Source organism: Corvus moneduloides, chromosome 10, assembly GCF_009650955.1.
Source record: "Corvus moneduloides isolate bCorMon1 chromosome 10, bCorMon1.pri, whole genome shotgun sequence".
NCBI lineage: Eukaryota > Metazoa > Chordata > Aves > Passeriformes > Corvidae > Corvus > Corvus moneduloides.
The window spans coordinates 23,539,858-23,566,291 of NC_045485.1; the positions used below are offsets into that span (position 1 = coordinate 23,539,858).

A 26,434-nucleotide genomic window follows, 5' to 3' on the forward strand; every position below is an offset into this window, starting at 1 on the left:
GGGGGAAATGCTTTAGTAGCTCAGATTTCCTCCTGTATGTTTTATGCCATCAGTGTCTGTAACAGTGCTGAATTCACGAAGAGCCAGAGGCAGAACCTGCTGTGGGACAAGAGCAGGGAGATGTTGGAGGATGTTTGTGTGTTCGAGGCCTCTAGGAGCTGTGCCCCAGGTGGTGCTGGCAGTGCTCCTTCAAGCCATGCAGTGCTGGCTGTGAACAGCCAACATGGGGGTGACCAAAGTCTTCCTGGAGAGCTCTTCCTTCCTCTCCTTGGGTTTGTGGAGGTTCACCCCACGTGAGTGGGGAGGGAGTGCTGGGAAAACCCATGGTTACATCCAAAGCAAAGGCGGTGTCGTGCAGGAGTTTGAGCCCTGCAGCAGGGTGGGGATGGTGGTGGGATGGTGGGATGTGGTGGAAGGTTGGGCTCAGGGAATGATCCTGGTTCTCGTGCACGTCTTGCCCTTCTGTGCGAGCATCTGGAAGCAGCTCACCCCCAACAAACGGGAAAATCCTGAACAATAGGAGATCAAGAGGGTGGGAAGACAAAGTGTTACAGATTGCTGAGGAGCACATCTGCTCCTTTCCCACTGCAGACAGGTGACTAAAGGCAGGCAGGAGGTGAGGAGGGCGCATGGAGCAAGGGTGGCTCAATGATGGCTGTTCCCTGCCAGCTACCTTTGCTCCTGTCACCAAAAGTATTGCTGGTGCTGTGGTCTGAAGGCTACGAGTGACTGTTTTACCCAGGAAAGGTCCCATCCTCCTGAGGGCTTTGCCTTCGGGCACCTTCTCCAGCATGTCCCTGGGGGCACCAAAATGGAGGACTTTTGAAAAAATGGAGATTTTCTCTTGAACTTCAACACTTCTTGCCTGTTTTGACCCACATTTTTGGTGTCGAGGAGGCAGAGTTGAGCAGGGGAGCAGGAATAAGGCTCAGTCTTAGTGTGGTTTTTGAGTGGAGGGCACTGCTGTGGTGATGGTTTAAAGGAAAAATCCAAGTTTTTATGGGTGAAGGACGCGCAGGAGGTAAAAGCATCACAACAGGGGCTTTTTGGTGCTTTTCTTATCCTCATACCCCAATCCTCTTTTGTAGCTTTCTTACAGCAGCACAGATTAACACTGGAAAACTTAACACTTGACATTAATTAATTCCCAATTTCAGCTTGCCTTGGCTTTGGCACAGGTGGCTCCACTGCCTGATCCAACTGGATACTTTGGAGAGACTGCAGAGGCATGGGTGCTTCTAATCTTGCTTCCAGGCTTTGGGCACAGGCACTGGAACCTGTGTGGCCAAGGTGCCAGAGGCGGCTGATGGCTGACGCTGTGAGAGGGCTTTGCTGCTGCCGTGACGTCTTTTAATGGGTACAGGTTGGATGTTGATTTAATGCCTCTCTTATATTTCTCACTTCCAGTTCTCGGTGTCTTCCTTCAGCCTCTCTGTATACTTATTGCAAATTCAAGAGCATCTGCAGTAGGGTAAAAATCCACTGGGTTTTCTAAACTATTTATGAAGGTTTCACAGCAAGTCTCAGTGCTGAGCAGTAGGTTGAATTAAAAGGGATGGTTGGCTAGTGAGGAGATGCCTGTTTTCCCTGGATGGCTTCGTCTGTCAGGGTGAAGCTCTACAATCCATCGTCATGAACAAACTATAGAACAAAAAAACCTTTGCTACAGTATCCCAGGGTGAACACTTACTGGTTCTACTCTGCCTGATTTTTGCGTGACTAAGTGCCCCTCATGGCTTACATTAACATATGTTTCCGAGTGGTTTATTTTGTTTTGGTAAATGCTTACACGATATTAAATTCTTACCATTGTCTGTAAATATTTGGGAGGTGTGCAAGGAGGCAGCAGATTCCTGGGAGAGGGATGCTGTGGACACATAGGGATCCATTTCTCCTTGGCTGGTACTGAGGGAAGCAGCAGCACTTCACCACGGCAAGGCTGGGGCATTTCCTTAAAATATAAAATGAGGTGGTGATGCATCAGATGAAGGCAGGTATAACTCCTAAATCCATGGTTTGAAATGCCCCAGCTTGCTTCCTCCTCCTCCTCCTCCTCCAGTTCACAGGAGATGGGGCGTGCCATGGTCCAAGTGTTTACCCTGCTGGTGCTCTGTGGGCTTTAATTAAAGTGTCAGTACACGTGGGGACTTCCTGGGCAAGCCAGCAAGGATGAATTTAGGAAGAGGAGGATTTGTTTCTGCAGATCATGCTGTCTAAATAGATGGTGTCTAGCGACGTGCCCCTCCTTCCCGACAGCCGCATCCAGGGGATGCTTCAGCCGCTGCCCGGGGCTGCTGGGCTGTGCTTGGTTCTGTTCCTTTTTATGTTGCACATATTTTAAAATAAAGCTCTTTTTCCGCTGTTAGAACATGCAGTTGCTCAGGACATATAAATTGTGTTAATAAATGAGCGAGGCGCCCTGGTGGGTGAATTGGCTTCCTGGTGAAGTCATAAATTTGGAGAGGATGATGCTGCCTTGCTCCACAGCCGGCGCGTGGGTTTGCTTCCTAGCGCCGTGCCTGGAAACCTGAGGGACCAGGCAGAGGTTCCCATGTCTGGTAATTGAGGGTTCTTGAGCTGAGATGGTGTGAAAGACCATCTCCAGCCTGCAGGAGGGCTGGGAGACCTGACACAAACCCCAGCTCATCGTGTACGCTGGTGTGGAGGCAGGAGAAGCCTGCAATTTAGGAAAAGCTTCTATTTTTCCCTGTTTGTACCATGCTGCAGCTTGACCCCTCTCCACCTCTGCTCCTGGTTGTGTCCTTGCTGTGTTAATTACCAATGCTGCAGGGCAGGAGCTGCCATTCTCTCTGTGTCTTCATATCTCACATGATGGGGCCTAGAGCAGCTCCCACGGTAAATAGGGATGGAAGCTGGGAAGTAGGGGTGCTTACCTTTGCCTGCCAGCTCTCCTGTTTGGATCAGCACTTGCTGGCTTTCCTGGAGGAAAAGCATATTTTCCTCAGACTGCCTGGTTTGGAAGCAGAGCACATGTCCTCCAGTTGGGGGTGGGAATGATTTGATATGAACAATCTGGATATGATGTTGGGTGATTCGTTTCGCGGGAATGGAGGAAAGGCTGGGAATTGCTTTGCTTGATAGCAGTTGTGTTGGTTTTAAGACCTCATAAATAGTTGGAGCTCTTTTATATTTTCACCATCTCTCCCAGGCATTTTCCCATTAGGATTAATGTAGTCGAGCACTGTGCAACAAACAGTTCATTGCAGTGGTTTGCTGATTTTTTCAGTTGCTGAAAATTTAAAAAACCTCTCTAGCCTGCTAACCAAGGCTTTCAGAAAATGAATAAATTACTGGTCAGAGTGAATATGGTACCCTGCAGGCCAGGAGTCCCGGTGTGTCCCCAGGTCCATGAGAGCTGGGATGGGACACAAGTGGACTGAAGGCAGTGTGGGTATCCCAGCCAGCACATTCCCATCAGCTCAGCTCCAGCAGCCCATTTCCAGCCGAGTCATGCTCTGTGCTCAGGAGAGGCCCTGAGCTGGTTTTTGTGCATGGCTGAGCATTAAAGGGTATTTCCAGCACTTGTTTGCCAGGAAAATACAGCACTGAAGGCCCTGTACTAATTAATTGTAATGGCAGGAGGAAAGGGAGGGAATTGCTTTCCCATCATAGCTGCTGTGAAGATGCTCTTGAAAAAGCAACAAATAATGTGTGGATGCTGCCAGGGCGAGGAGATTGTTTAAGGATATTGTTCACTGCGAGGAAAACACTGTCACTGAGCAAAACCAAACAAACTTCTCCCTTTTATTTTGCAGGGTCGTCATGTTAAAACAGGCCAGCTTGCTGCTATTAAGGTTATGGACGTCACCGGGGTAATGTATCCTCCTCCTCCTCCTGCATCCTTAAATTACAGATAAGGGGAGAAAGGGGAAGGGGTGTGATAATGTGTGGGGGTGGGTGGAAAACTGATGTTCCTGGGAAGTAAATTGCCTTTGTCTTAACGTGATATGTGCCATTAAGAGGTTTTAGTTTTAATAAATACTTGAGAAAAAAATAAATCTGAAAGAGATTTGGAGACTGAGTACTTTCACGCTGAAACAAAGCAACATCCAGTTCCAGCAGCGGCTCTTTTAAATGCCTTAATAAATTCTGAAGAAAATCATAGAATTTGAGTTTGGAAGGGACCTTAAAAATCCAGTTCCAATCCCCTGCCATGGGCAGGGACACCTTCCACTATCCCAGGTTGCTCCAAGCCTCGTCCAACCTGGCCTTGGACACTTCCAGGGATGGGGCAGCCACAGCTCCTCTGGGCAATCTGTGCCAGGGCCTCGCCACCCTCACAGGGAAGAATTTCTTGCCAATATTCCATCTAACCCTGCCCCCTGTCAGTTTGAAGCCATTCCCCCTTGCCCTGTTGCACATGACCTTGTCAAAAGTAGCAACAGGATTGTGTATTCGTAACTCATTTTTGTTTCTCTGCATCCATGATTTTCACTGAAGAGCTTTTGTTCACCAAAACTATGTTGCAATTATTGTCATGAATAACTTCACAAGGCAAGTTGAATAATTCCTGTGCATCCTACTGATAAAGAGGAAAAAAACCACACCACCCTGGTCTCAAAGGTGGCTCTTTTGAAACTTCTGTCAGAATGAGAGAACCAAGAATTTACCAATTATTAAATGAATAACAAAATTGAGGGTAAGACTAGTTTCACCACTTCCCAGTTGCCACAAAAGAAAAACTGAGTTGCTATGATCCCTAAAACCCTAAACAGATCCATTTAGGAGCGTGGCATGAAGATGCTTTTTCTTCAATAATTCTTTTCTAAGTGCAGTACTACCCCTGCCAAAGTTCCTGCACTGGAAACAATGCCAGGCTTGGGAGTAAGAATGTGGTATTTTGTGTTTTGGTTTTTTTTTTTGGTTTTTTTTTTTTTTAAACTGGAATAACACATATCAAAATTAGGACTTGATCACAATCTACCCACCTTAATTTTTGAGTTAATGTTTTAAATTAGCTTTCAGGAGCTCAGCACATACAGAAAAGACTCTCTGTGAAAGCAGTCAGCTGGCCTTGGGAATCTGTTTTGAAATACCTTAGATGCTGTGGTGTGGTATTAATATCTATGGGACCTTCATCCAGGTTATTTTTGGTGCTAACAGGTGAAATGATGTGTGGAAATAAGTCTGTAAATGTGAATGAGATTTGTTCCTGTTTACTTGCAGTATCTACAAGTGCCATTTATCTCGTTCCCGTGGGAAGCAGGCTCTAAGGGAATAGGCAGACCCACCAAGCATAAACCCATGACATAAATAGCAGTGAAATTCCCATGGGATGAAGTCTGATGTTAGAATGAATTTTAGCTGAGAAATCAAAATATTACTCTGAGGCCAAACACAGGCTTAAATTTGAATCCTCACTTAATTCAGTGGTTTGAAAACACCATTGCTTCCAAGGAAAGATATTGGAGGAAAGTACCTGAAATCTGATCCCGACCAGTAATAATTTCATACACATCTTAAAGTCGATGTCCCTGATCTAAAACTTCTCCTTGGCAAAGCTAGCCCTCATTTCTGAATGTGGAAGGTGTAAATCAGGTATTTGTCATGGGATGTGGTTTTTGGATATTTAATTATTTTCCCCTTAGGTTGCTTTTAGGCAGGGAAGGCATGTTCAGGGCAGGACCAGGCTCGGGCAGGATGGGCAGTGACCACGGTGCTGGCAGTGCAAACCTGTGCCATGGTGTGCCAGTTTAGACAAATTTGGAGGGAAATACCCTCTGATAGAAGGCAGGTTACAACCAGCCCTCCCCCACCAGGTTCGGGAAAAAAGAAATTTTCCTCGGAGGAAAGTGAAAGAGATAGAAAACTATTTATTTAACAAACACACAGGAAAAGTGTAGTAACACTAAATAATGAAACCTCTCACTGTGGAGAGAAACCTGGGAAGATTTCAGAGTCCTTCTGTAGGTGTGGTCTCTCTCCTCCTCCTCAGAGCTGGGTGGGTGTGGGCCCACCTCCGGGGCCTCGGTGCAAAATTCTCCCGATGTGTTCTGATGTTCAAACAGTCCGGAAGAGAAGAAGGGAAAAGCCAAAGTCCCAGAAAACCAAAGTTCAACTCTCGGTCTTACTCCGGAGAAGAGGAGCTGAAAGCTGGCTGTAAAGCAAGAAGGGTGCTTCCTCTGCTCTTGCTGCTGCAGCAGGAGAGGAGTGTGTGTCTGTGTCTTTGAACAACCATTTTTGAAAAGTTCACTTGGTTTTTTCCTCTCCCCCCTCTCAGGCTCAGTTTAAGGGCACAGAAAGGCACAGAATTAATTACCGGGCGTAGAACAGCAATAGGGGATACAACATCATAAAGTCACCCCAAGACACATGGTGAGGGCTGCTTGTGCCTCATAGCTCGTGGTGCTGGAGGCACTTCCAGAGCCATGTCTTCCAGCCACTGCAGGAATGGTCCTGGGTATTGCTTCTGGAGGAGTTTCTAAAGCTGGTCCCTGCATTGTGCCTACAGCCATGCTTGGCACCTGATCCAGGCTCAGTGCAAAGGCTGCTGCTGAAAACCCAAACTCACTCCTTCACCTCCTCCTCACACACAATTTCAGTGCTTCATTTGATCCTGACCTTCCATCCCACCTGTTTTTCCAGGATGTCTCTGTTGACAGTGTGTCTTTCAGAAGTCAGCAGAGAACAGACTTAGTGTGGCCATCTGCAACTTTTGGAGGGTAAAGCCCAGGCTGGATGGGACTCTGAGCAACCTGGTCTAGTGGAAGGTGTCCCTGCCCATAGTGGGGAGGTGGAACTAGGTGATCTTCAAGGTCTCTTCCAACCCAAACCATGGTGATTCTGTGTTCACTGAGCTCCCAGAGCAGCGTCTCATCCTGACCACGTGCCTTACACTAAATCCGGACAGGCTCCTGACAAGGACGCTTTGTTTAACTCATCCCCACTCTTGCTAATTGTCTGTTAGGGAAGATTGCAGAATAGAGGCCCTCAAATTACAGCACTTCATCAGTTTGGGCAGCTGCTATCTCTGAATTAAGAGTTCAGATTTGTTTTTGAGGGGCTGGTCCTGCTGTGTGCTGCATGACCTACTTCCAGCGATGGATGCAACAGAATTGATTGATGGAGGCAAAGTGTGGCAGCAAAGCCTGGCCTGTGGCTTTTGTTGGGTTTGGGATTGGAGTATTTGCAGCAGTTTGCTGTGATGGTTCCATTTGCTTCCCTTCCTCACTGGATTTGCTGGGGATGATTGATCTCAGTAGGCCTGCTTGGAGCAGGAGCCTGGGCCAGAGCCCCTGAGCCTGGCCATGCAGACATGTCCTCAGGTGCCATCCACAGCTCTGATGCTTTGGAGGTGTTTTCCCCCCATTTTGAGTTCTTCAACTTGAAGACAGAGTTAAAATAAAACTGTAGACCAAGTATCCCTCTGCCTTCCCTTCATTTTTTCCTGGAGAGCCAGGAATGAATTGAGGGATGACTGAAAAGCTGGCTGGGTGCTCAGAGAGCTGGAGGGATTTTGTGCTGAGTGCTGCTCCTTGCTCCCGGCACTGTTGAGCATCCAGCTGCTTTTTAGTTGTTGCAAAGGGCTTCAATTAAAAAAATCACCTCTGTGGCCTGATAAACTTCATGTTACATTCCTTGGTTTCCTGGACAGATGAAAACGAGCAAAGTTGTGTTGACTTGAAGAAAAGAGGCGATAAAGGTTCTTCCAGAATAGTCCCCTGGTTTTCTTTGTAATGTTTGAGTCTGTTCCTCCTCCTCTTTTGTGCTTATACCCTCTGTGTTCTTACCAAAAATAAAACTGGAGGTTGTTTATGCAAGATCCATCCAGATATTTCTTGTACTTGTTCCTCCTATCCTCACCTTTGCTGTTCTTCCCTGAATGAAGGAGCGTAGTCACTAAATCACTTCCCATGGTATTTTGGGAAGAAAGACGTGTTTCTGTCCATGTTGTGTGACACCTGGTCAGGGGGCACTGCTCCTCGAGAAGAGCTGCTCCTGCAGCTGTGCTGCTCTGTGGGTGTCTTGTCCTTTGCCCATCTGAAAAACTGAGGTCAAGAGAGGCAGGTGAGGGACACGAGGGGAATAAAGGAGGATAAAGAGCAAACAGCCCTTCTTGGTCCTTTCTAATAAAGCTCACTGACATCAAGGTGCTAAGTGCTGCCTGTGGAAATACAGCGGGCTGGAATTCGGTCAGCTTAAAATAAAACCAGGGCACGTCTGATGGGTCTGAGAACAAAGAGGTGGGATATCAAAACAGGAATTGGTGTGGCTCCTCTGCCTCAGCTGCTTCAGCTAATGCCATTTTGCAGATGGGACAGAGAGGGGCTGGGACAGCCCATGGGAATAGTACTTGTCACCAGGACTGAGTTAGTCTGATGGAGTTTGTGGACAGGCAGCACCTGCCTGCTCCCGATGTGGTGCCACCCCACCACCAGCAACTCCTGATTTCTCCAGAGGTCTTGTGCTCCTTCCATGGTGGGCAGGAGTGATGTGCCAGAGGGCTGGGAGCACCGGAGCACTTCTGCCATGCAGTGGTTTCTAAAAGAACACCTTGGACCTCTGGTGTGTCTGTGAGGGTGTGTGATGCATCACTGGGGTAATGCAGGTATGGTTGAGCCTCACAGCAACATTAGACTCCAGTCCAGCTCTCAGGCTCCCAGGATCTGCTGCAAAGTGACTGTAAAAAATGGTGCAAAAAAGCTGTGAGAGTTTGGTCAGGAATGGGGTGCTTGGAGGTTCACCCACATACAAAGACAACTCGGACCCTGTGAAGTGCCATCTCCTAATGCCTTTGGGTTTGTTTTTCTTTTCTTTACATCTCATCCCAGGATGAAGAGGAAGAGATCAAACAAGAAATTAACATGCTGAAGAAGTATTCTCACCACCGAAATATTGCTACGTATTATGGTGCTTTTATTAAAAAGAACCCACCAGGAATGGATGATCAGCTCTGGGTAAGTTGCTTTCTTCTCTTTAAAATAACTGGAATTTGACACAGATTATTTACTCTGAATTGTCCTCTTACCAGCACCCAACTTACACAAAACCCCTTATTTTGCATCCATCTTTTTCAAAGTTATGCCTTTGAACAGGCTTTTGCTGCACTGCAAAACATTTCTCCATTTTGCCATAAAATCTTCGCAGGCTGATTGTAAACCCATTTTTATTCTTTGTTACTATATTCAGATGAAAATCATTCCATCCTCTGGCAGTTGGAGGAAGCCGGGAGCTTTGCTGGGAAGATGGAAGCTGAGGAGGGATGCTGTGTGGTTCCTGGCAGCTGTTGGTGCTGCCCCCTGTGCTTCGTGTTTCATGGAGCCTGTGCAGGCAGATAAAGAGGAGGGGAACAGCGAGGAGAGGTCAGGGAAGTCTGTGGCTGCTCAGCCACTTCGGTGGAGACGCCTGACGTTGCTGAAGGGCACCAAGCTGCTTTGTGTCTCCGTAAATCCTCAGCTGCCTCCTCCCGCTGCTTCCCTTGTCAGGGCCTTCTCGGGTATTAATTCAGCATTCCCAGAGCAGGGAGGATGGAGTTTAAATCCGCTCTATCCTTGGGGAGAGACAGAGCATCAGAGCCCACTCCCTTTGGCAGCAGCTGGTGCTCAGGGGCCGGGCAGGGCAGTGACACCACAGATCAGGGCTCTGGCCGTTGCTGTAAATTTAATTAAAGTTGTGCTGTGTTCTGAGCTTGGCTGTGCTGGTTGGAGTCTCTGGAGCAGCAGCCTGCAGTGCCCGTGGCCATCAGAGCAGCAGCGTAGGACCCTGCTTTACTTAGAGCTCCATTGAAGAGAAGGCTACGTTGGAATTATCATCAGTACAATGACCTGGGTGTTGTCCTGTGGTCAAAAAAGTCTTTATTTCCTCACAGTCCTGTAAATCCAGTCAGTTCTGCCTTAGCCATGTGTGGTTTCCAAAGCTTTTCTGTGCCCGAGCAAGGTTGCTACAGCATAAATTTTCAGGAGTAACAAATATCTGTGGTTCACCTGGGAGACCATGGAGGTGCTGAAGAGCAGCAGCACCCTTTTCCCTGTAGTTTCTGTACTACATAGGCTTTATTTTAGCAAAACATTTAGTGACTTCAGCTGTTTGCCCTTGCAACCACATGCCAGAGCATCCAGTGGGAAGTGGAGGGATTCAGAGGACATTCCCCCCAGGAGAAAACTGGAGTTAATGGACTTGTGTGCTTTTTTGCTCCCCAAGACTTTCTGGTACACTGAATTATTGGGAAGGCTTTGGGGGCTTGGACTCCAGGAGCGTTCCTAGCCTGGGTGTTCAGGGTATTTTTGGTGGGAACTCGTAAAAAACATGTTCTTTGCAGCTGGCCTGGGATTCAGTGAGGCGAAAGCTGTCAGGCTGAGAAATGCTTTTTCATCCCAAGAAATTCCATTTGGCTTTGGCTGGTTTATAGTTTTTTTATTTTAACTGAAATATTAAAACAACCCACAATGTTCCTCCTTGTGCTGCAGGAGTGCCTGGAGGGGAAAAAACCCCACCAGCTGTGTGCCAAGTCCCCCAGTAATGAGAGGAGCCTTCCCTGGTGCTGGCCTCTGCTCAGTGGCTTTACACTGGTTGGGTCTGGGGTTTGTGTGCTCTGGCCAGGCCAAGAGGGTTTGGTTTGGTTTGGTTTCTTTCCTCCAGCTCCAGTACAAAGGGCTCTTGGCATACACAAGTGTTAGTAAAAGAACAGCCCAAACTTTCAAAAAGAAAAGCTCACTAGAGAACTCCTTGGATTAAGAGGCATGGCATGAAGAGCGATGGTGTGGAGCTGTGTCAGGGGAGGGTTGGGTTGGATATCAGGAAAAGGTTCTTCCCTCAGAGGGTGGTCAGGCACTGAACAGGCTCCCCAGGGAAGTGGTCACAGCACCAAGCCTGCCAGAATTCAGGAAGTGTTTGAAGAAAGCTCTCGGGCACAGGGTGGGATTCTGGAGGTTTTCCTGTGCAGGACCAGGAGCTGGACTCAATGATCCTTATGGGATCCCTTCCAACTCATGAAACTCTAGGATTCTTCCATCAATCCCCATCACCATGGTATAGCAGAGGAGGCTGTATGTGCTGTATCACCTTCATATACCCCAAGTCAGGGGGAGAAGGTGGTCATCATCCAGCTGTGCTGCTTGTTCTTGCCCCCAGGAGAGGTAGACTAGATAATCTGAATTCTCTACCAGACTGCTACCTCTCCTCTCAATTTGAGGCCTTTCTCATGGGTTAGTGAAAAAGATTTTTTCGAAACCTGCTTTTCTTGCACAGGGGTGTGAGGGGTTTTTTTGAGTCCATGCCCAGTGTTGGGACTGGTGGAGCTATTCCTAGGAAAGCTCCCCAGCCCTGGAGGAGAGGTGTGCTGGTGCCACTGTGTTAAATAGGTGGTGTTTCAGGATCTGATTGAATTAGGACTCATGTGAACTCTATCAGTCTTGCCTCACAGATAAAGGCTTGTTTATTTTTCATTGGCTCTTTGTTGAAATAAAACGGTTTCTGATAATGCCCAAGTAATTCTTTTTATCGACACTCAGGAGGCTGATACGGAAATAAAAAATAGGGAACTCTTTCAGTGGAGATTAAGATCTCTCGGAAACGTGGCAGGCTTCCGACATGAAGTATTGTTGGTGCTGCTGCTCCATTCCACAGCAGCCACTTGCCCTGAAAGATGAGCTCAAGCTCACTAAACAACCCTGTTTTCAGAAATTAAAGAGCTGTGCAGAGGGTGTTTTAGCAGATGTATCACAAATCTGCTATGTCAGGCAAAAAAAAAAAAGGAAGCAAAAGTCATAGGGACAACCTTTATGGAACATTTAAAAAGAAATTTAAAAATATGGGGTAGGTTTGTTCTTATGTTGGATAATGTGTTGCGTTCTGAGGTGCTGTGGGTCTTTGTGAGGGTTTGTGCCTCTCACTAGCTGAGCTGAGGGGGTCCTGCTGTGGTGCAAGGGGACAGGGAAACTGGGATGATTTCCAGGGGATATGAGGACCCAGATAATCAGTTAACTGCTGCTTCTCAAAGTTAAACTCATTAAATTCCCCTTGCTCATCTCAAATCTAAGCTATGGGACACCAGGGTGTGCCTAACCCAGGGGGTTTGTTTTGAGATATTTTGGGGTGGATGTTTTTTTAAATGGTGGGAGATGAGGCATTCATTAGGAAGTGTGAACTGGATGGGGGAGGTGACCCCATCCCAAAGGACCTTTGCCCTGAGGACTGCTGGAAGCTGCAGACACTGTGCTTCCCATACACTGTGCCCATGTGCAGGGTCCATGGAGGTGCCACTCAGCTGGACACTGGTCATCTGCCCTTGCTGTCCACTGTGCACTGAAACCATGGACAGAGCAGCCCCCTCCCAACATAGGCAGCAGGCACAGGGGCTGTGCAGAGTGTGGGGGCTGAGCAATGGCTGGCAGCAACCCAGAGCCCACCCAGGGCAGGGCAGAGCCCAGCGCGGTCCCCAGGGCCAGCGGCGCTGGCTTCGATGGATGGGCTGCCATGGCAACCCTGCCCACGGCCACATCTGTCACCAAGGGGGACAAATTGCTAATAGGCAGGTTGCCAGATACCCACGTGGTGGGGGTGGCCTCCAGGGTGTCCTCTGCAGCAGATAATCTGGGGCAATGTGGGGGGAAAAGGAATGAGGGTGATTTGGGAGCAGCCTCTCAGTCAGGGTGGCACCACTGCAGCCGTGCAATGCTCAGGGATGTGATTGTGTAGTTGCATATGTGTTTTTTCACTCTGTTGAGCTGTGGGGGCCCAGTGAATTGCTTTAGGGTAATGTGAACAGAGTCACACCAGGGATCTGGAGAGCAGAAACGGGGGCAGCAAGGCTCCATTGAAAATTGGGCATGAGCTGTCAAAGGACTGGGTTACACCTATGCAGCTCTGAGCAGGATTGCTCTTAATCTGCTTATATACCCTGAAAAATGTTTTTGGGCATTTGCTGATTCTTTGCATTACAGAAATTGGATCATGAAACATTTGAGAGGGGTCTGTTTTCAGCTGAGCTGTATCTCTCTTCAGTCCCTCCAAGCTCTGCAGTCCCAGGGGAGCGTGAGGGGATCGGGGCTGCTCCTCCACTCCTGACCGAGAGCTCAGGGTTACCAGAGCAGATTGCTGCTGCTGTCTGGCAGAGTGATCCAGCACTATTTAACTCTCACTCCTCTTCAAAGCAATGTCAGTGCTGTAAACACTTCAGGACTATGAGCCCAGCTCCTTTTGCTGCCATCCCTAACCTGAAGCCTTCAGCCTGCTCAGGACCCATGGTGGCAGCTGCCTGCTGCCTCCCCAAGGGGCGTGGATTGCCTGGCTGGCCTCGATGTGCAGGGAGGTGCAGGCAGGGCAGAGCCAGGCAAGTCATTTATGGAGGAACTCGTGTGAGAGCAGTTGGATGCTGCTGTTGGAGAGGAGAGAGCGCAGCCGTGCTGGCCCCAGTGCTCTCACCCCATCACCAACACAAGCAATGAAAACCTGGGCTTATCTTGCTACTGAATATTTTATTGGCTGTTTAACACCAATTTGATTGCCATTTCTGTTTCTGAAATGGGCATCAGCTTTTCTGCAGATCCACCGAGGGAAGGTCTCTGTGCTTTTAATGCTCTGTCACTGGCTTCAGGTCCCACGATGCAGATGGTGAGGGACTCTTTTGCATGGGAGCCAGGTGGTGGGGTGGGATGAGAAATTTGGGTGGCCTGGGCATATGGGACCATGTTGCACCCAGGTTCTGTTTACACACAGCAGAAGGATTGATTTCCAGTAGCATTTAGCCTGAGGGTGTTGTGTGCTTGTTTTCTGTAACTTAAAAGAAGTCAAATTGTTCCTGGGCTGGGGCATAGGAACACAGAAGGATGTGTTGTGTAATAAAGGATTTGATTTGGGGAGTTCCTCTAGACAAGCTGGAGCAGTTCACTGTAGGATGGATTTGGGTTGATGTTCTGAAGGGTTTGAGCTCTTCCAGGTAATACACAGCAGAGATCGGAGGAGAGGTCTTGCCATTCCCAAACTGAGGAAAGTGGTGGTTGATTTGAAAACTGCAAAGGCTCTTTAAACAAAAAATTCATGAGACAGCAGGACACAGAGATTTACAGCTGCAGCTTCTGAATTTGCCTTGCTTATGAAGTTTGCTGTCACTCTGGTATGAAGAGCTAAGTCAATGCTAAATGAACTGTATTTAAAAATACTTCCTCAATAAATGTCCTTGCAAATTAAATTTCAGAAGATGATCTTACCTTTAGCCCATCTTGATGATAATTTTAATTATGGTTAATAAAAATTCAAAATGCATTTCCAGTTTATTGTCTTACTCCATTATGACTTCATCCCTTAAGAAAATTGGTCATGATGCAAGTGTGTGAGGGCAAAGCACTTTCCAAGTGCCATTTGAAGCCTTTTCTGAGTATATTAAGCTCTGCCCTAAAATCAGCAAGGACTTATGTTCATTTTAATTTTTCTCCTGGAAGACTGTTCATTTCCAGGCTAAACATACCCTTAGTGTTGATAAATTGATATTATGGCAGTATCTGCATTGTTTTTTTCCCTCTCTGGTGCTTACCTGTCCTTACTGTTGACAGTATACACAGATATCCCATACCTTTGCATGGGGCAGATTTTGGCCGGTGACCCGTCCATTTCTGCCCTTTCTTCCACTTCTTGAAGCCACTTTCATGACATAACAGGGATATTCCCAGAATTTTTCAGCACCTGTTCAGGAAGAGAAGAGAAACTCAACATCAAAACTAAAGATAGGAGCATGGTCAAAACCAAGTAAGGTATAGTCTGCTCAAGTATTTTATTTAGCCCGAAGGTTTATGGCCATCCTGTGTCTGGATTTTATAATCATTATAATTTATTATAGTCTTAAATCACTGCATTTGTGCAATTTGGTCAGGAGTAACCCTTCTGCCGTTTTAATTCTCTTCTTGGCCTGTGCTTTTGGTAGTGATGTCACTTGCTTGGAGAACGTTAAAATGCCATGTAAGCCTCATGCGATAAGAAACTTGAAGCATGCGCATCGAAGAATCTGGCAAGGAACCACTGGCAAGCGAGTATCTTTAAGTAGGAAGCAGATCTAATTGGAAAACATGGTTTCACATCTGAGAAGAAGCACTTGCACAGGCCTTGGAGGAAGCTTCTTTCACACATGGGCTGTGCTTGCTTTCTGGAGCACGCTGATGGCTCCTGCACGCCCTGGGGATCTGTGAAATCCCTGGGAGGCAGACTCACATCCCGTGCTATTTTTGTAACGTTTATTTCACAGTTGTTCAATGACAAGATTAAGTTTGGGCTGGGTTAGATCATTACACTTCTATATTTGATATTCTGAAATTTTGGAAATGGTACAAGCAGTGGTGGCCAGTCATGTTGGAACCAACCTGAGCAGCAGGACAGCAGCTCTCTTGCGGGAGGCCTGACACTGCTTGGCAACCTTCCCCTCAAGGGAAGTTTCCTGCTCAGAAACATGATCAGAACCAAAGGTTGTCTGGTTAATAAAAAATAAAAATTGAAAAGTACACCTGGTTCTTAAATCATAGGAAGCTTTCAAATATCTGCCTCAGTGCCTTTGTATTTTCAGAGTTGAAGAACTTATGCAAGAGCCAGAGTTTTGTTTTATTGCTGTTGATACTAAACATTGATCACAGGTATAAAGTAGGGCATGTAGGGGTAGGGTTTGAGATTCTGATCTCCTCCACTGATTTTCAGCACTGGACTGATTCCTGTTTCTTGCTCCCAATCTTCTGGAGGGCCACAAGCCTTTCAAGCCTTCCAGCCTTTTACTGTTTCATTTTATAGCAAACCCCAAATGGATTACAAGCTGATAGGTTCAGGATGATGTCCCAATGGCTCTGCGTAGCACCGTGGGGTCCCCACAGCAGCAATGCCAGCGTCGGGGTCCTGCCCTGGGGCCAGGCAGCCCGGGGGATGCTGCTGGTGGTGTCACTGCATGACATTTATGTCGTTAATTACATTCCTGTTCCCTTTGGCAGCTGGTGATGGAGTTCTGCGGCGCGGGCTCCGTCACCGACCTCATCAAGAACACGAAGGGGAACACCTTGAAGGAGGAGTGGATTGCCTACATCTGCAGAGAGATTTTGCGGGTACGTGTCCAGGGGGAGCTGAATGTTGTTGGGAGTGTGGCAGTTGAGTGCTCAGGGGACATGGGAAGCCTTTGGCTCCGCAGACTTCGTGGATGCTGGGCTGCCATGGGCTGGAGCCTGTGTGGTGCCGGCAGGCCTGAATGATTCATGTGCCTGTATGATGCATAATAAATAAGTCCTGCTTAATGCCCTTTAGCTCTGTTAGTTCCCTGAGTTTTAACCCTCTTTTTCCTTCAACAAAAATATCATCTCCTATTAGTGTTAAAAGAGCAAAGATTTATTTACTTTAGAATTACGTTTTTAGTTAACAGAAAGGTGGAGGACTAATAAAGTCTGTGGAAAGAAGAATCTTCCTGATTAAAAAGCATCCTATGTTTTATTAAATCCACATGTCTGACTTTAATGAGGATGCTGCAGCTTTTATATTCACGATATAAATGTTTGACTGAAATGTCTTAAAATGGGCCATGCCAGAGTTTCATGTACTGAGAGATGGCAGCTTCAGCAAAGACTTCCCTGCATTTTGCACTGCTGAGGCTGGAGGATGGGATTGTAATGGTTGCCCTGCATTAACATCTATTGCTCTGGGAACTGAAGATTTGTTCAAGAGGAAACAGAAATATTTGGCATGTGAAGGAAATCTGTACAAGAGCCATCCAAGTGATAGGATGAGAGGAAATTGCCTCCAGTTGCACCAGGGGAGGTTTAGGAAAAATTTCTTCATCAAAGGGGTTGTTAAGCATTGAAACAGGCTGTCCAGGGAAGGATGGATCCCCACCCCTGGAGGGATTTAAAAGAGGTGTGGATGTGCCACTTAGGGACGTGGTTTAGTGCTGGCCTTGGCAGTTGTCAGGGTTATGGTTGGACTAGATGGTCTTAAAGGTCTTCTCCAACGTAAACAATTCAATGATTCTATTAAAGAAAATGAGGCAAAAATGATCTTTCTGAAAGGATGTGCCTGACACTGAGGCTGCTATGGCTGTCCAGAGGTGGCACAGCACTTCTGCATTGTCCCTGAATGCCACTGTCCACACCAGCATGATGTGCAAAAGATGCTGGCACTGTAACTCATCAGCTGTTGTATGGACACTGCTTTCAGTGCCAGGAGGCCACAGTTACATGGGCTTATTTTAAAATGTGTATGAGCTCCGTGAGCCAGCTCCTTAAAATAGTCCTGGCAGTGAGTCAGAACCCAGCCTGACTCATGTCCTGGGGCCACCATCGAGTGCCACCCGTTGCAGTTTGGCCACACGTTGGGGCAGGTGACCTCTGTGGGGTTTGGGGTGAGGAAAGGCTCCCACCTTCACATGGCAGAATGTGGCTCACGTGGTTCGGACAGTGGTGGACAGTTGGAATTCTGACACGAGGCTCAATCCCACATTGTTAAAGGATTTATTGAAATTCAGTGGAATTTTCACTTTGCTCCAATGCTCAAAGGTGCCTGTAACCAAGTATAATATGGCTAAAATAAGGACTCCCATACAGATATAATCTGTTCCACAGTTTTCCCAAGGTGACGGGCATAAAATGACTAATAACTACCAGAAGCGATAGCAGAAATCCTTTTCTTCCTCAAATATGAATGTTTAATGTGAAATGTAAACCTAATGCAAAATTAGTTTTTGAAGTAATCCATATTTTTCCTAAGATGGCAATCTGGGTGGATGTTACTTTGAAACTGAAATAATAAATGAATGAAATAAAAATGTGCATTGCAAAAAGAAATTAATGAGCTAATAAACCAGCACAACAGCAAAGCCAGTTTATCTTTAGCCTTTGAGACAGGCTTTTTACTTGAGCTATATCTCTGTTAGGGATATGTGCAAGTTACAACATTTGTATTTGCATGGTAGCTTTTTTAACACAAGCTTCTCAGTGTATTGAAATCCAGTTTATTGGACCGATATAACAAGAGAATTGTTTTGTTTAGTTTCTGGATGATGGAAACAGAGAAAGGAGACAAACCCATTCTGTTATTTCTGCCACAGAAATGGCTCCCTGAGGCAACGGAGCACATGGGGGAAATCATGTCTGGAGCGATGGAAGAATTTGGGTTAATGCAGGTTCCTGCAGGAATGTGAAAGATTGGGTTTAATCCCTTTAGAACTGACAGGCTCCTTGCCAGGCATGTCCTCCCAGCATGGGACATGGGACAGTGTTTGGAGCATGTGATAAACAAAAGCATTCTCCAGTGCTTAACTCCAACTGTGAACCTTTCATTTCTGGAGCATAATTGGTTGAGGAGGAATGTCAGAAAATAACATGCTTTGAACTTGGGTTCCTCTAACCTTTCTCTGAATTCTCCAGGGATTGAGTCATCTACACCAGCACAAAGTAATTCACCGAGACATCAAGGGACAGAATGTATTGCTGACGGAAAATGCAGAAGTGAAACTAGGTAAGGGTGGGTTAGAGCTCCTGGAAACTGCGGCTGGGCTGGCTGGGGGGAAGCAGCAAAACTGGCTTGTACGTGACCTGAAGAAAGAGGATGGGTACCAAGAGCTCCTCTGTGGGTTTTGTCATGTTGGCTTCGATAACATGGCCTTGGGTGTTGACTGAGTGCTGTGCCTTAAAGTGCCAGGGGTTGATGGCCAGGTTCTGCTTGGCAGAGGTGCACTTGCAGTGGTGTTTCTGTTCAGACAGCTCTGCCACAGGTACAGGTTAAACAACCAACACCAGTTTTTCATGCCCTGGATTGAAAACTGCCCTGTGTGCATCACCAGATGTTGTCAAGGGCTGTTCCCCCACAGCTGCATAGCAGTGTCCTGGAGGATAATCCATTCAGTTTAGTGTGACATGGTCCAGACTCCTTTTCCAAGCTAACCTGATGGAGGGGGCTTAATTTGCAAGAACTACTCTGAATTTCATGCACTGTGTTAGTCACCCTGGCATTGGTGTGGTGATCATATGGAAGGCAGCAGATGAGTGCAGATGATGTGCTCACATCCTCGCTTGTCCAGTATCAATGTTATTAAGGCTGTCTTTGCACATTTTTATTTACGCTGGTATTGGAAGATCCCTTACACTGGTCATGTGTGGTGCAAGCCTGGTTTTCCCATGCCTCTTCTCTCCATCTACAGCAGAATAAAACCCTGGCTTAACAGATGGCACCACCAGCTCATTTGGCTTTATGCTGGTGAAGATTCCCCTCCAAGGGGAAATTCTCTGGGACAAATCTCCAGCCATTGTGTTGTGCAAAGTGCAGTTAGTGGACCATAGAGTATTCTCTCATTGGTTTGATTTCATCATTTTTTGCTTCATTTTGCAGCTCTCTGCTTGACATTTCCCGTGGGCCGTTGTCCTTGGCCCTTAGTTCCTTAAGTCTTTTGCATTTCTGCCATTTGCAGCAAGAATTTAGGTAGAAAAATGAGGCTTCCACCAGTATTTGGCAGACTTTAATTCAAATGAGCAAGCGTAGAACAAAGGCTGCTGCTTATTCATGTTGCTAACCCTGTTTCTCATTAGTATGAGGAGCTGTGATTTCTTTTCATTGCCTCCTGGCAAGGAGGAAAAGGCACAGGGTTTTGTACAAAACCTGGACATCAGATGATCAGGTTTGTCCTTGATTGACCTCTGTTGATCCCAGCAGAGATCAAACAGGGATGTCTTCAGCCACGTCTTTCTTTCCTGGCCGTGTGGCGTTGTTCTGAACGAACACAATGTTTTACATTCAGTAGCAGAGTGTTGCTCAGGTTTGTCTCTGACCTTACGGTGCCCCATTGTCTCCCTGCTCCGCAGTGGATTTTGGTGTCAGCGCCCAGCTGGACAGGACGGTGGGCAGGAGAAACACCTTCATTGGAACGCCTTACTGGATGGCCCCCGAGGTCATCGCCTGCGATGAAAATCCCGATGCCACTTACGACTTCAAGGTACCTAAATGAGCATCTTCTTACTCAAGAATCCAGAATATCCTTGCAGCTTTGAAAAACACACTGGCAGGCAGCGCAGGCTCCTCCTGCTTTCTGGCTGTGGGATTTTGGGATGCCAGTTCAGGTCCATCCTGAAGCTTTGTTGTGCTGTTCACGTATCCAAATTTACTGTGAGGAGTCTTTCCCCGTGTGGAGAAAGGTGTCAGACTCAGGTTTCCTACCTGCTACCCTGCTTTTTGGTGCTGTGTATTTAAATACCCCAGTCAAACAAGCTGTATTTGCTCTATTTACTCTGGAGAGGAGTCAGGTCAGGTTTAGAAAGGGTAAAATCACATCCTCTGGCCTGCAGGCTGATATTTGCAGGGAGATGTGAAGGCTGCCACACAATCAGACATTTAGGGGGCTGACCTACTTTTCACATGTCTCTCCAGCCTGTTTGAAGTTTATTTTTGGAATGGTGGCAGCACAACATCGCTGCTGAGTTATAATGTGGCACAGAGCCCTGTGCCATGCAGCAGATCCACAGGAAGGTTCGGAGTCCCACCTGCCCATTCAAACTGCAGAGAGGTCTGATGTTTAAAGCAGGGAGAGCTTAATATAGTTTATCCTGTTTCTGCCTTACTACAAGTTTCTGGACACACATCTGTAGAAATATCCCTTGGGTTTTTATTCCTTGTTTTTTTGGAGTGTCCAGAACTTGAATTTCTAACTCCAAGCCTGCTAAGGTCCACTGAGTGTGTCCAGACAGGAGGTCAGGACACTGACACATGAACTCTGGGGGGGAAGCTCAGGCATGTGTGAAGCTCACTGTACCTCTGTTTGTCTGCATGCTGAGAGGTCGCTTCACAAGGTGGTGTTTAAAAAGGGCTTTGAGACCCTCTGGTGTGAGCTGCTTTCTAAAAGTAGAACACTCCGATGTAACAGAGCCACAGCCCACCATCGTGGTACAATTTGGGCTGCAATTACTGATCATTCAGAGAAATTTTTGAGAAATGAATGATTTTAAGGTAACCAAATGATGCTTTGCTATTGCAGCCATTTAAGTGCATCAGTCAGCTTTTGAACCGATGGTTTTCCAGACAGCAGCTCTCCAGTCCGAGTTCAGACTCTGGGTTACGGAAATAGTTAAGGATGGGGACGTGTAGAAATAGTTTAATCTCCAGTTACCTATTACTCTTTGATTAACCAATTACAATGGGCATTTCCTCAGCTCTGCTGAGGGCAGTGCCTCATGACAGGGCTGCACCCTGCACTGGCTGCTCTCACCACTTCTCCGACAGCTGCCTGTGCCACGCTCTCATTAATCACAGCTTTTTATTATTCTTTCTCTTAAAAAGGACTGATATCTTCATAGGCTACTTTCTACCCTCTGAAATCCCCGAGGATTTTCCTCTTGCCAGAATAACTGGGGCACTTAATATGCCGTGGACTGATGCACAGGCGGCAAGACCAGAATCCCTCTATTGTCCCCGAGGATCAGATGCTCGCAGCGAGCCGGGCGCTCGCCTCTCTGAAGTTGGCCCTGGCCATTTTTCCGTGGCTGGGGGTGTGGAACAGGAGGCTGATTGCTGCTGACACGCTCCATGCAGGGTGCTTTCAGAGCTCCTGGTGATGTGGGAGCCACTGGACATTAGCCCATACCCCGGATCACATCCCCGCACCTGATGCTCTCACTTTGAAGTAGGGTGGGGAGGATGTAAATGATAATTATTTCTTTTTAGAAGGATGCAAATCAGATGCTCTCAGGTTTAGCTGACTGGCTTAAGGTACTATATACAAAAGATGAGATTTATAGGGTGAGAAAAGGAATCCTCACAGGCTTAATCTGTTGGACAAAAAGCCTCTGATCTCACTGTTTTCTTAGCCAGAAAGAGATGCCTGTGTAATCTATGGAAGGAGGCAGTAAATACCTCCTCACATAAATAAACCACTTTAAAAAAGAACAAATAGAAACCCCCCACTGCTGAGGTTATTTGTTGGTTTTTTCCCCAGCCAGTCTTCCTTTTTTCTTTAGAGATATCTTCTCAATAAGCTTAGAATCAAAAGCACGGGGAGAAAGAAGCCTGCTTCCCTTCCCAAGTCAAGGCAATGCAAATACATTAGCACAGCATCCCTTTGCTGGATGGACTGAAAGGCTTTTCAGTCTTAAAAATAAAAACCACTCAAAAAAATCCTGAATTCCAGATCATTATAAAATGTGTGCTTCCCGCTGAGTTTTCTGCTTTCTCTGGGAGACTTAGAGAGGTGATAATCCCTTTCTGTATTCCTCCAGCTTTAAGATCACTTGGCATCTTGCATATAATACTGGGCACCTCAGTATGGAAAGACACATTAGGAATTTGGAAGGAGTTCAGTGGCAACCCGGAGGGAAGGGGTCATGTGTGCTGAATCATGTGGAAAGACTGTGATAATTAAGTATGCAGCAGAAATCCCAGCTGACCAGAAACAAAGAATGGATGAGACTGTGCTGTGAAAGGGCTGAAAATAAGATTTGAGAGAGAATTTTTAAGCAGGTACAAGGATGTGTAGCAAGGACAGCATTTGTTAAGGGAGAACTTGAGCTAAAAACAAGGAAAGGTGCCTTGAGATTGAAAATCCAAGTTGTCTTTCCTGGGGGGATGTATGTGAAAAGGTGCTTGTGGTTCTCTAGCTCTGGCTGGGGTTTTGGGACTCTGTGCTGGGAAAAACAACCTTCCTGGGATTTATTCACTAAATCGTAGGTTTAGAGGCTTGAGGCGGTTTAGAAAGGGCAGCTCTTGAAGTGGAGAGGAGAAAGGTGAAGTGGGACTGCAGGGACATGGCAGACAGCAGGGCAAGGGAGAGCTGGATGTACAAGAGGAAGGGTGGAAGGCAGAGTCCATCCCTTCCAGCTCTAGATGAAAGCACCAACATTGGTCTGAGTCATGTTCACAGTCCAGCAGATGGGTTACGCTCGTCTTCTCTCACTGGGCACGTACAGCTTCTGCCTCCTGCCCTGCCAGGAGAGCCAGTCCATCCCCTGGGACTCGTTACCAGGGCTGGGGGTGCAGCCACAGCTCGTTAGTGATGGTGAGGTGGGGGGGGAGGCACTGGAGGGCAGCTCACTGCTGCTGTCTGGCTGGAGCTGGGGATTTGAGTGTCCCTGTTGGCAAGGGGGAAGATGGAAGGAAGAGTGATACAGGTATGAAATCAAAGAGTTTCCCAAATAGGTATGTTGTCTCTGCTCTGATCCTTCAGGAGACTCAGGGATGAGCAAGGCTTGGGAACAGGGTAGATAAAAGTGTCCATTTCTCCTTCCACTGGCAATGTCCCTCTGCTTTCTTTCACAGAGTGATTTGTGGTCTCTGGGGATAACAGCCATCGAGATGGCCGAAGGTGCTCCCCGTGAGTAGTCATTGCTCTGTTCATTATCCCTGGGTTGTAACATGCTGGGGTTTGCTGAGCACCAGCCAGAGCTCGGCTCTGTGCAAGAAACACAACCCCAAGGTTTTCCCAAGCAACCTGGGCTTGCTGAAGTGGAGCTCGCAGCCGCCATGGAGACAAAGCTGCCAGGGCAGCATGGCCCAGGGGGCAGGATGGCAGTGAGCAAAGGCAGACCTGTGTGACCCTGATACATGTTTGGGCACTCTGGGACATGGTTTCCTCAAATAAAACACGGATGAAGAAGGGATGGAGGACTGGAAGCAGGTAAAACACCTAGGAGCTGGTGTGACACCGGTAGTGACACGCTGGGTTCACCTGGTGCACCTGCACAGGTCACACTGCCGCAGTTTTCAGCATAATCCTGGGACCGTCCTTGCTGGAAAATGCAAGTAAATAAAGCAGAGCATGGTGGCATGTGATGTGGCTGTCCCATGCTGTGGCCCATTGATCTCAGCACCTCACAGGTGCTGAGGACATGGAGCTGCAGGAGCAGAGGTGTCCCCAGCCAGCTCCTGCATTGACCCTGGCACTGCTGGGGACACTCACAGCCCTTGGATGGGGACATCAGCCCTCACTTGAGCACCAGGGCTGGGGATTGTCTGTAGGGGGTTGTTGCTGCAGTCATCCTGCCACAAGGGTCTGGCAGCCTTAGAGGAAACTCAGATCTCCCAGCTGGATATCTGTGCCATGTTTAATGCCTCTTTTTACAAATTGCAGCTCTGTGTGACATGCATCCCATGAGAGCCCTCTTCCTCATCCCCCGCAACCCGGCCCCGAGGTTGAAATCAAAGAAGTGGTGAGTTTCTTTCTCAATCTTTAGGAACTGTAAAAACATTTCTGGAGCAACCTGTTTCTGCAGCCAGGCATGCTGGGGACGTGGTGTTGGCATTTATATAGTTTTAGGGGTTGGTGATGATCCCCAGAATCCACCCCAGAATTGAGGTTTGGTCTCCTTTGGAGAAGAAATTTGTTCTGAAGGATCCACCGTGGGATGGAGGGCTTCCTTGGTATGCAGAGAGAGAAGCATGCTCACCCTGCCATTTCACAGTGCAGAGTTGGTTTTTCCAGGGCAGTTTGTGCAGCCTGAAGTCTGATGACACTTTGCTTGGCTCCCGTTTCGTTCCAGTTAGGTTCTGTTCTCAAGTGGAAACATGTATCCAGGCCAAAAAAAAAAAAAAAAAAAGGATGGTTTATCTTGAAGGCCCAGGAATGCAGAGATTTGTACTTAGTTTGGGCTTTATTTTAAAATTTTGCAGGAAAGGATGCATCACTGTTTTGGGGAAAAAAAAAAAAAGGAAAGAAAGTGAGGCATGCCAATAAAAACCCACAGGAAAAATATTCCTGAAGCCCAGCAGATGTTGTTTTGTTACTGTATGTTCTGTGTTGATGGAAGTGGAGTCCTTAAAAACACTTGTCTTTGGTTTGTGCTGTTTTCCTGCCCCAGGTTCAGCAGTGGTTTAGTCAGGAAAGATCTGCCACATGTTAGAGAGACAGCACTGCCCCTTGTTCCCAGACAGGCTGAGCTCACAGGGGGAAGTTTTCCCTTAATCCTTTAAATTTTGCTTATTATTTTATTTATTACAGACCAGTAAAAAGGAGAAGAGCCCATGGTAGGTATTGACAACATCTGGGGCCACAGCAGCAGGTATTTTGTTGCTGACAGAGGAGTGAGAGGGACTTGGAGTCCTCTGCTTTGGATGCATGGTGTTGGGCTTTTAGGACCAGCCTAAAACCTCACCTGGGCTTTGGCAGGAGGCATCTCAGTTCTGTCAGCCTGATCATCAGCTGCTCCAGTACCAAGCCAGGGGGAGAGGGCCCATTCCCAGCTGGCTCTGCAGAGGGTGTCAGATATTCTTGCTCTCTTTGCACGACCTTTTGAGGATGCAATTAGTCAGCTGAGAAAATAGTGTAGGTGCTTGTTTTCTGCCAGATCACCAGTCTGCTCCTTTGTTATCCTCACTCCTACAGCACAAAAAGAATTGTGAGACTTCAGAGTTTATTTTTCATACAAAAGTGCTGTTTATTCAGCAAAGACTCCCTCAGCCTCCAGGCAGAGGGGAGCTGATGAAAGCAGATTTTGAGCAAGATGTTTCCCCATGTCCTTAAGGTAAAAATGGAGCTGGGATGGAATTTGTGTTTTAGTCCCTGCCCTGAGATTGCAGGATGTGCTTAGTGCAAGGTGGGGGGTTCCTGGGCACCACCTTCCCACACGTCTGGCAGCTGTCCCAGGTTTGCACATCCTGTGGTGTCTGCCCAGGGCTGTGCTCTGCCTGTGCCGGGGTGGCATCCTGGGTGCTTTGAGGGTAGGATCTCCTGGGAAGCCATAGTGTAATAAAACTCCAGCTTCAAGGGGCAACGTGGTGCTCACCTGGCTTCTGCTATCCTTCCATGAACAAGCAGGGATCCCTGGTGTCCAGCAGAGTTGGGACACGTGTACCTCAGGCAGCTCAAACCTAGATCCATCTTCCAAGCTGTCATTGCAATGGAAAGCTCCAAATGATCCAGATGAAGCTCCACCAACTCCTTGAAAGCAAATTTTTATGGCATTTTCAATGTGTCACTGGGCAGATTTGTTGTCCTTGGCTCATTTCTCAGCTGGAGGTTTTGGACCTTGCCAGAATGGGTCCTGGAATTCTGCAAGCCCGTCCAAGGAAGAATGGAGGTGTTTGACCAGGCTTTTGGGGTGGCTCCCTGGCAGTCAGTGGGCTGACTTTCACAAGCACAGGTCACAAGAGCAAAGCAAAATGGAGAAAGGTTCAACTTGAACCTTGAGTTTGTCCTTGCTTTTGTGCACAGCAACACGTAAATAAAAGTACGCCACATGGGCAGACCATCTTTTTCCTTACACGTGAAAGTAGTGAAGGGACTCCAGCACCTTGGAGGGTAAGTCAGGAAAGCCAAGAGGGAACACTGGCATGGGAGCCTGTCCTGAATTAAAAATTGCAGAGAGGAAAATAATTTTGTTGCTTGCTAAATCCTCAAACTAGCTTTTAAAATAGTGCTGTGTTCCTCTGAAATTAAAGTCGTTGGTGTATCATTTTCTTTCCCAATTAAAGCCAGCCAGCAATGAAGCTTATTTTCTTCCTCCCCTGTTTGCAGACAAAATGAACTCAAACTTTAGTGATTTTG

General features: G+C 47.2%; 1 protein-coding gene across 9 annotated transcripts in view; it reads left to right on the forward strand.

The window, feature by feature from the left end:
* The window catches only part of TNIK (TRAF2 and NCK interacting kinase), a 152,100-nt gene that overhangs the window by 74,627 nt on the left and 51,039 nt on the right, over positions 1-26,434 (forward strand). For all 9 annotated transcript variants that reach the window (XM_032118849.1, XM_032118848.1, XM_032118856.1 and 6 more), the window contains exons 3-9: positions 3,777-3,833; positions 8,793-8,918; positions 15,924-16,034; positions 18,342-18,432; positions 19,773-19,903; positions 23,212-23,266; positions 24,023-24,101. In XM_032118849.1, coding sequence (XP_031974740.1) covers positions 3,777-3,833; positions 8,793-8,918; positions 15,924-16,034; positions 18,342-18,432; positions 19,773-19,903; positions 23,212-23,266; positions 24,023-24,101 — 650 coding nt within the window. The remainder of the gene's footprint in view (positions 1-3,776; positions 3,834-8,792; positions 8,919-15,923; positions 16,035-18,341; positions 18,433-19,772; positions 19,904-23,211; positions 23,267-24,022; positions 24,102-26,434) is intronic.